The 15,533-nt window shown below is 39.1% G+C and overlaps 1 protein-coding gene across 3 annotated transcripts in view; it reads left to right on the forward strand.

Moving 5' to 3' along the window:
- Positions 1-15,533, forward strand: part of Tmlhe (trimethyllysine hydroxylase, epsilon) — a 92,313-nt gene that overhangs the window by 74,545 nt on the left and 2,235 nt on the right. For 2 of the 3 annotated variants that reach the window (XM_027432516.2, XM_027432519.2), the window contains one exon: positions 7,260-7,496. The exons of the other annotated variant lie outside the window; for it this stretch is intronic. In XM_027432516.2, the coding sequence (XP_027288317.1) occupies positions 7,260-7,496 (237 nt within the window). The remainder of the gene's footprint in view (positions 1-7,259; positions 7,497-15,533) is intronic. 3 annotated transcript variants of the gene reach the window in all.

The raw sequence follows: 15,533 nt of genomic DNA on the forward strand, positions 1-15,533 counted from the left end.
TATCCACATATAAGCAAATGCATACCATATTAGTCTTTCTGACATAACTAGATTATACGGTAGTTTCTAATTTTTAGTTTTTTGAGAAACCTCCATAATGATTTCCATAGTTGTTACACTAATCTACATTCCCAGAAGTAGTTGTGAAAATTCCTTTTTCACTATATCCTCACAGGATTTGTTGTTTTCTTTTTTAAAAAATCACTGTATTAATGCTTTAGAGTTTCATAATATTTTTATCATATTCACTTCGAATGCCTCCTTGATCCACCCCTAACTCCCTACGACCCCAATGTCATACCTTTTTAAAAAAATAACCTATCAACTCCAATTTGTGCTGTCCATATACTAAGAGCACATCATTAAAGAAAACTGACTCTCCCCCCCCTAGAAGCCATCAGTTTTCCATAGCTCCTCAGTTAGGGGTACAGGCTCATGAACCCCTTCCTACTTCATGCTGGAATCTTGTTTTCTTGATAGTTACTCTGACTGAAGTAAAATGGAATCTCAATATATTTTTGAATAGAAATTTTTATTGGTGTGCATTTATTGTAAATAGAAATGAGTTTCATAATGACATTATTACTGTTCCTTAAGGCTTTAATACTTAAGCCTTCCAAATGACTTTTCCCATCTTGTTACTTTTTATAACCTACAGATCACAATATCTACCTCTCTTCTGAGTTAAACATTTTTAAGTGACTACTAAATAATTCAGACCTAGAAGTTTCACAGACAGTTTACTACAATCATAAATTACTTTTCACATTTTAATTATATTTCTTTTAGATTCTTCTTGATTTTATTTCTTTATCTTTCCTTCTGTTTCTTGTTTGTTTTATGTTATGGTATACTTCCCCATATTTTTACATGTTTCAATTAATTGCTGTTAGGTTTTATACTAAAATATAATTACATTGTTTCTCCCTTTTCTGCCATCCAATCCCTCTGATATACCCCATTCACTTTAAACCACTGCCTCTTTTTCTGTTATTATTATGTAAGCATTGTGCTAAATTTAATTAGAATGGCATGCCTCCTCCATAGGCTCATATATTTGAATATTTGATCCCCAGTTGGTGGAACTACTTGGAAACAATTAGGAGATATGGCCTTATTGGAGGAAGTATATTTCTGGAGGTGGAATTTGAGGTTTAAAAAGCCCATGCCATTCCTATTTATCTCTTTCTCTGTGTGTGTGTGTGTGTGTGTGTGTGTGTGTGTGTGTGTGTGTGTGTGTGTGTGTGTGTGTCTTGTGCTTTTACATAAAGATGTAAGTTCTTAGCTACTCCTCTAGCACCATTCCTGCCTTCCTACTGTCATGCCTCCCCCATGATGGTCATGGACTCTTAACTCCTTGGAACTGTGAGCCCCAAATCAAATGCTTTCTTTTATAAGCTGTAGGGAGAAATCCTGTTTAGAGGTACTGCTGACCACGCCCACTTTGGGCTGGCCACAGGTGCTGTTGACCACACCCGCTTGGGCGTGGTCAGAGTTAAGTAGCAAGGGTTTAAGTAGCAGGGAGGCACACATGTGGCTCCTTTTTTCTCTCTTCCGCCTGGCTGAGCGAACTAAGAGGCATCTTGCAGGTTACTCCTACTCCGGTGCAGACCTGGTCACTGGCTCCTTTGTGTGAGTACTATTCCTTAATAAACTACCTGTCATCAATCTAGTTCTGACCCCACTTTGTAATTGTCATTAGCAAGCTGCTTTGGTCATGTTGTTCTGTCATGGCAATAGAAAAGTAGCTAACTTGGTCCTACTACTGCCAGGGTCTGTGTTGATATCAATAGCCCATGTTGCCACCAAAGGCCACAAGGATACCTGGCCTCTGGGCTACCACCTATGGGCATGTTGGGGTCCAAGAGATGTGCTGCTGCCAGGTCCATGCATGGCTGAGTGGCCTGCACCCATGACCATGGTGCCATCCAGACCAGAGCTACTGCCAAGGGACAGGTTTGTATGTGGCCCTTCTGTAGCCAGGTTCTATGTTGAGATCTGGGACTTCTGTTAACATTGAAGGCTGTGTGACTTCCCAGGGTCTAGACCACCACCTGGAGCCATGTTGGAGTCCAGGGACCCTGCTGCTTCTGGACCCATGCCAATCTGAGAGGCCTGTGCTGCCACCTGCAGTCATAGTGACATCTGAGACCAAGTTGCTGCTGATGGCCATATTTGGGTCACTGGTCTCTGCCCCACAACTGGGGTGCATTTTGATATACATTGTCCATGTTACCATAGGGGCCCAATTGCTTTCTGATTGTACTTAAGGCCTGATCAACAAGAGGGAAATCATGTTTGGTGCTGGAAACCTAGAAAGCAATTGGTTATAACTAATATGTAAATGCCACTATTGCATCCTTAAGGTTATTGTGCCATTGTTGTCATCCTTATGATTCAGAGATGTGACAGCTCAGTATTTTCCCTCCCTTGAAAGCTTGCATAGCACCTTCTTGTATCTGAAGTACATGGTGTCTTCAGCGATAGGAACCTATCCTCTATCTCTGGGAAGCAAATAAGGGCAACAGTAATAGCCTATATTGTATTGAGAGTCTCTTGGACTCCCTGATGAACAGCTCCAAAGATTATTGAGGTTTTTGATAGTCAGTGTCTCTTGGGAGGAATATATTCTTTATACCCATAGACATATATGTGCTATATGTAATTTTAGGTGAATAAATAGCAGTATGATTCTTTATGGCCTTTAATTTTTTTCTTTGTTTATATTATTTCTCCTTTCCCTTTGTTCCCTCTAAGCCCCAAACATATAACCCTCCATGCCTTCTTTCAAATTCATGACCTCTTTTTTATTACTTGATATTTAGGAATATATATATATATATATATATATATATATATATATATAATACATACACCTAAATACACCCTTATTAGTCTGTATAAGGTTACTTATATGTATGTTTTAGGGCTGACCATTTGGTATTAGATAATCAATAGATGTTTCAGACAGCCTAGTTGTTATTTTACCCTTTCCTTCTGTGTTGACCTCCTTCTTCATTATACAATTAAACCTCCCCTCCATTTTACCCCATTCCCCCTTGAATTACTTGTACCTTGCTATTCCCCTATCATCTTGCCAAAAGAAAGCAAAAACAAACTCTAAATGGATCAAAAACCTCATTGTGCAACCTGAAACCTCTAGAACAAAACATAGGCAGTACTCTACAAGAAATAGGTGTAGAAAAGGAATTTCTGAATAGGACTCCATTTTCCCAGGAGCTAAGGCCAACAATTGACACATGGGACCTCATAAAACTAAAAAGCTTCTACACAGCTAAAGAAACAACCAATCAAGTGGAAAGGAAATGCGAAGTTTTTACCAGCTATATATCTAACAGGTGATTAATATCCAGAATATATAAAGAATTCAAAAAACAGTCAAGAAAACAAAGAACCCAAGTTTTAAAGAGGGTGGAGCCTATGGATTGGAACATGGAGTTCCCAAAAGAAGAAATAAAAGTGGCTATGTAGTATCTCAAAAAATGTTTGTATTCTATCTTAGGGTTTCTATTGTTTTGACAAAACACCATGACCAAAAGTAACTTGAAGATGAAAGGGTTTATTTTATCTTACACCTTGTGTTTCACTATCAAGATAAACCAGGGTAGGAACTCAACACAAGAACCTGGAGGCAGGAACACACCTCAGGACTACCTACCCTGGAGTAGCACCACCACAATGGTCTGGACCCCCACACACATCAATCATTAATCAGTAAAATGCCCCACAGGCTTGCCTACACACCAGTCTTATGGAGGAACTTTTTTCAGTTGAGGTTTCCTCTTCTCAAACCACTGAAGGTTGTGTCAAGTTAGCATAAAACTAATCAACGCTTAAGGAAATGTGAATATAAAAAAAACTTCAAGATTTCATCTTACTCCAATCAGAATGGCCAACGTCAACAAAACAACCCACAGTAAATGCTAGAGAGAATGTAGGGAAAAGGAACACTCATTCACTCTTGATAATATTGCAAATTGATCCAGCACCTTTGGAATCATTGTGGAGAATCCTGAAAAGCTAAAGGTAAATTTACCATAGAACCAAGCTGTACTACTTCATAGCATATGTCCAAAGGACTTAACATCCAACCCCACAGATACTTTCTCAGCCATGTCCATTGCTGCTCTATTCACAATATCAAGGAAATGGAAACAACCTGAATGTCCTTCCACCAAAGAATAAATAATGAAAATGTGGTATATAAACAGTGGAATACTATTCAACTATAAAGAAAAAATGAATTAATGAGATTTGTAGGTAATAGATGGTAATAGAAAATATTATATTGAGTGAGGTAACCAAGACTCAGAAAGAGAAACACCACATGCTTTCTCTTATTTGTGGTTCTTAGCTCCAAATCTTCAGGTATGACTATATAACCTCTGGAATAGCCACAGAAATAAGAGAAATAGAAAGGGGGTGTGGAGTGCAGGATACTAGAGAGAGTAATATATAACATATATATATATATATATATATATATATATATATGCTATTAACTTTATTTCTCCTCGTGAATTTCAAAATTCTACTTCAATTTTTAAACAATTAGTAATCATCTTCTAGAACTTTCTGTTAACATATTCAGATATACATGTTTCAATTATTTCAACATACAGTAAACTGAACGACTTCTCCAAACCTTCATTATCATGTCATCACATGTCTACCTGCTTTCTATCTACAAAACGCTATCATCTTTAAGGTTGCCCAAGTCAGAAACTTAGAGTTGGTCTCAATTCTTGCCTATACTTCTTCCTGTACATGGTTTTCCAAGTTATTTTATCATCTTTGTTTCCACAAGACTTTAATACTATTGGCACAATCAACTTTTTTTTATTAGTTCAAATTAGGAACTAGCTTGTTTCACATGTCAATCCCTTCTGCCTCCCCTCACCCCTACCTCTCCTCCCCCACCCCCGACCTACTCCCCGTCCCATCCACCCTACATTTCCCATGCAGGGTAGGGCCCTCAACAGGGCCTCCGCAAAGTCCACCACATCATCCTGGGCCTGGCCTAGGCCCTTCCCCATGTGTCCCTGGCAAGAGTGCATCCCTTCATGTGGGATGGGCTCTCAAAGTCCCTTCTTACACCAGGGAAAAATACTAATCCATTACCAGGAGCCTCCTAGAGTGCAGAGGCCTCCTCATTGACATCCATGTTCAGGGATCTGGATCAGTCCTGTACTGGCCTCCCAGACAGCATCTGGGGTCAATGTGTTCCCCCTTGTTCAGGCCAGCTGTTTCTGTGGGTTTCACCAGCCTGGTACCGACTCCTTCTATCTTCATTCCTCCCTCTCTGAAACTAAGTTCCAGAGTTCAGTTCAGTGTATCTGTGGATGTCTGCCTCTGCTTCCATCAGCCACTGGATGAGGGCTCTAGGATGGCATTAAAAGTAGTCATCAATCTCATTTTAGGGGAAGGCCGTTTAGGTTATCCTCTCCACCATTGCCTGGGTTGTCAGTTCGTGTCATCCTTATAGGTCTCTGGAAATCTCCCTAGTCCCAGATCTCTCCTCAGATCTATAATGGCTCCCTCTCATATGGTATCTCTGATCCTGCTCTTCTCTATTCTTCCCCCAACTCAATATTTCTGCTCCTCCATTTCCTTCTCTCCTCTCCCCTTCTCCTGCTCTCATTCTGGAAGCTCCCTCTCCCCTACCCTCATGCTCCCAATTAGCTCAGGAGTTCCTGCCCCTTCCCATTCCTGGGGTCCATGCATTTATCCCTTAGAGTCCTTTATGTTGGCACAATCAACTTTCTAAATGATTTTTTCCTATGAGGCATAATTGGAATTTATTAAGGAAAGGTGGGGTTTTGTTGGCAGTGGTGGAGTTTTCTGATTGTTTTGTTTTATTTTGTTTAGATGTTTTCCCATATAGCCTAGATTGGCCTTGAATTCTGATAAGGATGGCCCTCTTAAGTTTTGGTATTACAGGCTTATGTCACTACACATCAATCATGCTGGTGCTTGGGATTGAACCCTGGGTTTTGTGTGTGGTAGGCAGGTATTCTACCAACTGAACTATGTCTTAAAACAAAACAAAATTTTGTTTTAGTCTTAACTTCATTGTATAAAGAGGAGTGGGTATTTGGGTTTGTGTGCCAATGCACACAAGGGTAGGTGAAAAGATAACCTGTGGGGTCACTTATCTCCCCCAACACTATGTTTTAATTAGAGTTACTATTGCTTTGAAGAGACACCATGACCACAGCAACTTTTATAAAGGAAATATTTAATTGGAGTGGCTTGTTTACAGTTTCAGAGGTTCAGTCCATTATCATCATGGTGGCAAGCATGGAGGCATGCAGGCAGGCCTGGAACTGGATCTGAGGATTCTACATCCTGCTGAGAAGGCAGCAGGAAGTTGATTGAAAGTCACACTGAGGGAAACTTGAGTAAAAGAGACCTCAAAGCCTGTCCCCACAATGATGCACTTTCTCCAACAAATCCACACCTCCTAATAGTGCCACTCCCTTTGGGGGCCATTTTTTTTCAAACCACCATACACTACATGGTTTCTAGGGCTCAAATTCAGGTCATCAAGCTTAGAGGCAAGTGACTTTACATGATGAACCATCTTGCCAGCCACACTCAACTTCAAAAATGTCAATATTTAATAATTTAAAAGCATTCTGTGGCTCTATGCTGTGACAACAGGAACTTCATACTCTTTTCCTTGAATATGCCTTTTTGATTTATACCACCATATTTGACTATGGCTTGCCTCTTCCTAGGGTCCTTTCTCCATGCTTCAATATCATTACAGTTCGATTCCTACTCATTATTTAAGACTAAGCAAAGCTCTTCCCTTCCTCACTCAAATATTTTTTTATATAACACCCTAACAAAATAAAGGGTTTTTTTTAGGAAGCTCACTACATCTGTGTAAACCTTTATTTTTTTATTCAAACTTTATTTATACTAGCTTCATCTCTTACTAGATTATGAGCTTCTTCAAAAAAGACACCATATTTTGTTCATGTCTATATCCCCAGGTCTTCCCTGCTATATAGATACCCTAATGCATATTATACATCTTTGAAATTAATGCATAGTCATATTATTTAAGAGTAAAATTATACAATTTTATATGAGGGAAAACAGTTAGGAAATAGAGTTCTTTCTTTATTAAAATTACCAAAGTAGGCTAGTAATCATTTCTTATATAATATACTAATTTCAGTATGTTTTCTTTTATCCACTGAAAAAAAGAATTTGTTTGCTTTCTTTAGCATTCAAGTATTTCATTGTCTTAAGCATGAAGGAACGGGTGGCAAAACACTGTTAGTGGATGGATTCTATGCAGCACAACAAGTACTTCAAAAAGCACCCGAGGAATTTGAACTCCTCAGCAAAGTACCATTAAAGCATGAATATATTGAAAATGTTGGAGAATGTCATAACCACATGATTGGGGTTGGACCAGTCTTAAATATTTACCCATGGAATAAAGAACTCTATTTGATCAGGTGAGTACCAAACAACTATTCTCCCATGTGATATATTTAATTTATATTGAGCTCTTGACTGGTGTATTCACCTATCTCCTGGAATCACCATTTGGCTATCTCATAGAACATACAGTGTCTCATATTCAAAATCTAATTCAGAGACTCCACTCACCTAAAGCTCAACTCTCTACATATTTGCTCATGTTTCATGAATAATATATCCACTAAAATGCCCAAATTAAAAACTAAAAGTCACCTTCAACCAGTCCATCTCCCTCATACTATACAATCAATTGAACCAGGTTCACCTAATAAATTTTCCTCTAAGTACTCAGTGCTTCCTATCCATAACACCACCTTTTGTGTGAGACCACCATCACCTCTACACAATACCATTGATTTCATCCTTACCTACCTTCTGCCCATTTTGTATGCTGTAGCTAGAGAAATATTTTAAATTTGTATGTATCATGGTGTGTGTGTGTGTGTGTGTGTGTGTGTGTGTGTGTGTGTGTGTGTGTGTGTGTGTGTGTATGAGAACATGCAAGTGTATGTATGCCATTGCACATGTGTGAAGGTCACAAGAACACTTTTCAGGAGTTGGTTCTCTCAGCATTTGATCAAGAAATCAAAGTGAGGCCTACATAAAACACATGGTTGGACTAATAAAGAGCTGACTGCCCTATAGGTAGGCAGGAGAGAGAGAGACAGGTGGGGCTGGAAGGCAGAGTGAATAAATAAGAGAATAAGAAGAGAGTAGAGAGAGGAGGGAGAAAAGGAGAAGCAGAGGAGAACACCATGGTCCAGGCATCACCCACACAACTAGCTATGGAGTAAGAAGGAAAGAAAGACATTTAGAATAAAGAAACGTAGAAGCCCAGAGGCAAAACATAGAAGAAGACAAACAGGTTAAATTAAATTAGAAAAGCTTAATAGAAACAAATCAAACTAAAGCTGGGCATTCATAAGTAAGAATAAGTCTCCACCCATTTATTTGGGAGCTGGGTGGCGCCCCCCCCAAAAAAAACCAAGCAACTACATCTTGGCATTCAAATGTGAGGCTGGAATTTCCATACAGCCTGAGAAAGCGTCAAACAAAAAAGGACAGGGCTGCTTTAAGAGTTTCTGCTGGACAGTGAACCCTTGAGCAGCCAGTATATTAAGTAGGAACAAAAATCTAAGTAAAAAATGTCTGTCACTGTGCAGAGCACTGGTATTACAGAGCTGGAGATTGAATGCAGTTCTAGGTCACACACCTCCAACTGGTCCTGCAACTAGGCTTGGCTTTCATGACCCAAGAAGTGGGTGGAGCCTGCCACCAAAACCTTGGTGGAGGTCCTAGCTGTGCTTCTTAGCAGTTTAAAGGCTCACATGGTCAGAAAATGATAGAGATATGGAAGTACAGAGAGACTCAGATGGGGACAAAAACCTCTTGACAGGTTTCGGCATATTTAAAAAATACACGTAGGTTTAAGAAAGAAAAGAAAAAGAGTATAGATAGCCATAGAAATAAATAGTTTAAAAATAATAAAGTCTTTAAAGAGTAAAAGTAATATAAAAGAAAAAAGAAATGTAACAATGGAAGATACCCAGGGAGTCTGAACGTACATACTATTATGTGGATTTTAATTTTTAGATTGCTGATAAGCAAATGGCTGCTAAGAGACATGAGATTGAAAGATATTTTAAGAATGCCTTAACTTTAAAGTGTAAGTCAAACAATGCATTGCTTTAGAGAAGAGGTTTTGTTTTTTATTTCCAAAGGAAATGAGAGGCTTCACATAGATAAACAAATGCAACATAAAAGAATGCAACATTAAACAAATATTCCACAGCATAAACAAATGTAATACATTTTAATCTAATATTCTACAACACATATGTTATATCCCAGAAATTCTGTCTTTAACTTTATACCAACAAAGTGAATGTATACATTTACCAAGATATATAATAGAATGCTGGTAGAATCACTACTTATAATAGTCCCAAAGTGAAAATTACTCAAATGTTCATTAACAGTAGAATGAATAAATTATGGTATGATCATGCAGTTGAATTCTAAACAGCAACAATAATGAATAACTACTACTAAATGGTGAATTTCATAACTGTAATATTAAATGAAAGATGCCAGATACAAATGAGGAGCTGTCATATGATTCTACTTTATAAAATTTTAACAAACAATGTTTAGTGATAGAAATCAGTATGGTAATTACCCTTGGGTAGGAGGAGTGTAACTGGAAAGAGGTATGTGTGTCATGTTCAGGTTGGGGTGGGACAGAAACTGCCCTCTACAAAGAGGCTCAACGAAAAATTGGAATAACCCCCTGTGTCTTATCAGACCACCATGCTGTAAAGTTAGAATTCAAGAACAACATAAACTGCAGAAAACCTACCAACTCATGGAAATTTAATAACACACAATTGCATGATTCCTGGGTCAATGAAGAAATAAAGAAATTAAAGACTTCCTACAATTCAATGAAAATGAAGACACAATATACCCAAACTTATGGGACACTTTGAAAGCAGTACTAAGAGGAAAGTTCATAGCTCTAAGTGCTCACATGAAGAAACTAGAGAATAGTCAAACCAGAGAGTTGACATCACAACTGATAGCTCTAGAACAAATGGAAGCAAATTCACCCAGGAGGAGTAGACTCCAGGAAATAATCAAACTGAGGGCAGAAATCAATAAACTCAAAACAAAGAAAACAATTCAAAGAATCAATGTCACCAAGAGTTGGTTCTTTGAGAAAATCAACGAGATAGAAAACCTTTATCCAAACTAACCAAAAGGCAGAGAGAGAACAGGCAAATTAACAAAATCAGAAATGAAAAGGGGGACATAACAATGGACAGTGAGGAAATCCAGAGAATCTGCAGGTCATACTTTGAAAACCTGTACTCCACAAAATTGGAAAATTTAAAGGAAATGGACAATTTTCTGGACAGATATCACTTACCAAAATTGAATCAAGAACAGATAAGCAATTTAAACACACCTATAACCCCTAATGACATAGAAGCAGTCATCAAAAGTCTCCCAACCAAAAAAAGCCCAGACCAGATGGCTTCAGTGCAAAATTCTACTAGAAATTCAAACAAGAGCTAATGCCAATACTCCTCAAATTGTTCCACACAATAGAAGCAGAAGGTTCATTGCCAAACTCTTTTTATGAAGCTACAATTACCTTGATAACCAAGCTATACAAAGGCACAACTAAGAAAGAGAACTACAGACCAGTATCCCTCATGAACATTAATGTAAAAATACTCAATAAAATACTGGCAAATGGAATCCAAGAACATATCAGAAAAATCATCCACCATGATCAAGTAGGCTTCATCCCTGGGATGCAAGGTTGATTGCACATAAGAAAATCCATCAATGTAAACAAACTGAAAAAGAAAAACCACATGATGATCTCACTAGATCCTGAAAAAGCCTTTGAAAAATCCAACACCCCTTCATGGTAAAGGTCCTGGAGAGATCAGGGATAACAGGAACATACCTGAACATAATAAAAACAATATACGGTAATCCAACAACCAACATCAAACTAAATGGAGAGAAATTCAACGTGATTCCTCTAAAATCAGGAACAAGACAAGGCTGTCCACTCTCTCCATATCTCTTCAATATTGGACTTAAAGTTCTAACTAGAGCAATAAAACAACAAAAGGAAATCAAGGGGATACAAATTGGAAAGGAAGAGGTCAAACTTTCATTGTTTGCAGATGATATGATATTTACATAAGTGACCTTACCCTACCAGGAAACTCCTACAGCAGATAAACACCATCAGCAAAGTGGCAGGATAAAAGATTACTCAAAAAACATCAGTAGCCCTACTATATACAGACGATAAGATGGCTAATAAAGAAATCATAGAAACATCACCCTATACAATAGCTACAAACAACATAAAATATCTTGGGGTAATGCTAAACAAACAAGTGACAGATGTGTATAGCCAAAACTTTGAGTCTTTAAAGAATGAAATTAAAGAAGTACCTGAAAATGGAAAGATCTCCCATGCTCTTGGATAGATAGGATCAACACAATAAAAATGGCAATCTTGCCAAAAACAATCTACAGATTCAATGCAATTTCCATCAAAATCCCAACACAATTCTTCACAGACCTTGAAAGAATACTCAACTTTATATGGGGAAACAAAAGACCCAGGATGGTCAAAACAACCCTGTACAATAAAGGAACTTCCAGAGGTATCACCATCCCTGATTTCAAGCTCTATTATACAGCTATAGTCCTGAAAACAGCTTGGTATTAGCTCAAAAATTGACAGGTAGACCAATGGAACTGAATTGAAAACGCTGACATTAAACCACATACTTACGAACACCTGATTTTTGACAAAGAAGCTAAAGCTATACAATGGAATAAAGGGGGCATCTTCAACAAATGGTGCTGGCATAACTGGATGCTGGCATGTAGAAGACTGCAGATAGATCCATGTCTATCGCCATGCACAAAACTTAATTCCAAATGGATCAAAGACCTCAACATAAATCCACCCACACTGAATCTATTAGAAGAGAAAGTGGGAAGTACCCTTGAACTAATTGGTACAGGAGACCACTTCCTGAACATTATACCTGGAGCACAGACCCTGAAATCGACAATTGATAAATGGGACCTCCTGAAACTGAGAAGCTTCTGTAAGGAAAAGAACACACTCAGCAAGACAAAACAGCAGCCCACAGACTGGGAAAAGATATAGACCAACCCCACATTTGACAGAGGGCTGATCTCCAAAATTTACAAATAACTCAAGAAGCTAGCCTCCAAAACACCAAACAATTAAAAAGTGGGGTACAGAACTAAATAGATAATTCTCAATAGAGGAATCTAAAATGGCTGAAAGACACATAAGAAAGTGTTCAACATTCCTAGCCATCAGGGATACCTTCTTTCTCCTGTCAGAATGGCTAAAGTTAAAAACACCAATGATAACTTATGCTGGAGAGGATGTGGAGAAAGGGGAACACTCCTCCACTGCTAGTGGGAGTGCCAACTTGTACAACCACTTTGGAAATCACTATGGCTATTCCTCAGGAAAATGGGAATCAGTCTACCACAAGATCCAGCAATTCCACTCTTAGGCATATACCCAAAAGGAGCACATTCATACAACAAGGACATCTGTTCAATGATGTTCATAGCAGCACTATTTGTAATAGCCATAAACTGGAAGCAACCTAGATGTCCCTCAACAGAAGAATGGATGGAGAAAATGTGGTACAATTATACAATGGAGTACTACTCAGCAGAAAAAAATCAATGGAAACTTGAAATTTGCAGGCAAATGGATGGAACTAGAAGAAACCATTCTGAGCAGGGTAACCCAGTCACAAAAAGACAAACATGGTATGCACTCACTCATATATGGATTTTACACATACAGCAAAGGATTACCAGCCTACAATCCACATCACTAGAGAAGTTAGACAACAAGGAGGACTCTAAGAGAGACATACATGGTCCCCTGGAGAGGGGGGAAGGGACAAGATCTCCTGAGCAAATTGGGAACATGGTGGAAGGGAACAAGGAGCTAGGAGAATGAGAAGGGGAGAAGAGGAGGGGTGAGGAGGATATAAGGAATCAGGATGGGGGAAGAATAGAAGAGAGCAAAATAAGAGATACCGTCAGAGAGGGAGCCAGTATAGGTTTAAAGAGAAATCAGGCACTAGGGAAAAATATCCAGAGATCTACAAGGATGACACCAACTAACCATCTAAGCGACAGCGGAGAGGCTACCTTAAATGTCCTCTCCTGATAATGAGATTGGTGACTAACTTGTATGCCATCCTAGAGCCTTCATCCAGTAGCTGATGGAAGCAGAAGTAGATACCCACAGCTAAACCCTGATCTGAACTGGAATCCAGTTGCAGAGAAGGAGTGATGAGCAAAGGGGTCAAGACCGTGCTGGAGAAACCCACAGAAACAGCTGACCTGAGCAAGGGGGAGCTCTTGGTCCCCAGACTGATCACTGGGAAACTAGCATGGAACTGATACAGACCCCATGAATGTGGGTGTCAGTGAGGAGGCCTTGGAAATCTATGGGGCCTCTTGTAGTAGATCAGTACTTATCCCTATCATAGGAATGGACTTTGAGAGCCCATTTCAAATAGAGGGATACTCACTCAACCTAGACACACGGGGGAGGGCCTATGCCCTATCCCAAAGGACATGACAAACTCTGAAGACCCCCCATGGAAGGCCTCACTCTCCCTGGGGAGCAGAAAGGGTATGGGATAGGTAGGGTGTTAGTGGGGGGCAGGGGAGGAGGGGAGGGAGAGGGAACTGGGATTGACATATCAAACAATCTTGTTTCTAATTTAAATAAAAAATGGATAAAAAGAAAAAGAAAAAGTTACAGTGTTCTGGCAATAATTGTTGTATCTCATTAGTAGTAATATGAATGTCTTCCAATCATGAATATTCATCAAGATTTATTTGTGTGCTTATATATATATATGTATATATATAGTATACTTCAGTAAAAAATTAATTTTCCTTTTCTAATGTAGAAATACATTACCATTTCTTTTAGACAGGGCACAACTCTGTAGCCTTGTCTGGCCTCAAATGGAAAGAGATCCACCTACTTTTGCCTCCTTAGTGCTATGACTAGAGGTACACACGTCACAGCTGGATAGAAAAACATTATCTTAGTAAAGAATTTTCATACTGATTTCCAAAGTGGCTGTATGAGTCAGCATTCCCACCAGCAGTGGACGAGTGTTCCCTTTCTCCACATCCTCTCTAGCATAAACTGGTTTTAAGCCATTCTGACAGGAGTAAGATGGTATCTCAGAGTTGTCTTGATTTGCATTTTCCTGATGGCTAAGGATGTTGAACACTTTCTTATGTGTCTTTCAGCCATTTTAGACTCCTCTATTGAGAATTGTCTATTTAGTTCTGTACCCCACTTTTTAATTGGATTGTTTCATGTTTTGGAGACTAGCTTCTTGAGTTCTTTATATGTTTTGGAGATCAGCCCTCTGTCAGATGTTGAGTTGGTGAATATGTTTTCCCATTCAGTGGGCTGCTGTTTTGTCTTCCTGACTGTGTCCTTTGCCTTACAGAAACTTCTCAGTTTCAGGAGGTCCCATTTATCAATTGTTGATTTCAGGGTCTGTGTTCCAGGTATAATGTTCAGGAAGTGGTCTCCTGAACCAATTAGTTCAAGGGTACTTCCCACTTTCTCTTCTAATAGGTTCAGTGTGGGTGGATTTATGTTGAGGTCTTTGATCCATTTGGACTTAAGTTTTGTGCAAGGCGATAGGCTTGGGTCTAACTGCAGTCTTCTACATGTCTGCAACCAGTTATGCCAGCACCATTTGTTGATGATATTCTCTTTGTTCCATCGTATAAATTTGGACTGTTTATCAAATATCAGATTTGATCCATTTGGACTTAAGCTTTGTGCATGGTGATAGACATGGATCTATTTGTAGTCTTCTACATGCCAGTATATAGTTTGCCAGATCTGGACCCCGTGAACTTGGGTGTCAGTGAGGAGGCCTTGCAAATCTATGGGGCCTCTGGCAGTGGATCAGTACTTATCCCTAGCATAAGAATTGACTTTGAGAGCCCATTCTACATAGAGGGATACTCTCTCAGCCTAGACGCACAGGGGTGGGTCTAGGCCCTGCTCCAAATGATATGACAGACTCTGAAGATCCCCCATTGAAGGCCTCACCCTCCCTGGGGAGCTGAACAGGGATGGGATAGATAGGGTGTTAGTAGGGGGCAGGGGAGGAGGAGAGGGAGAGGGAACTAGGATTGACATGTAAAACAATCTTGTTTCTAATTTAAATCAAAAATGGAGAAAAAAGTATTTTCAGTGGTCCTCATAGTATGCAGATAAAGTTCAAGGCTTTACCACAGCCTGCATGACTACATATATGATCTTGCCCCTGGCTACTTCCTCTATTTCATTTCTTCAATCATAATTCTCTGTTTAATTAACATAAGTCACATGCCTGCTTGGCAGTCTATAAACATAATAAAATGCC

Source organism: Cricetulus griseus, chromosome X (genome assembly GCF_003668045.3).
Source record: "Cricetulus griseus strain 17A/GY chromosome X, alternate assembly CriGri-PICRH-1.0, whole genome shotgun sequence".
NCBI classification, from domain to species: Eukaryota; Metazoa; Chordata; class Mammalia; order Rodentia; family Cricetidae; genus Cricetulus; species Cricetulus griseus.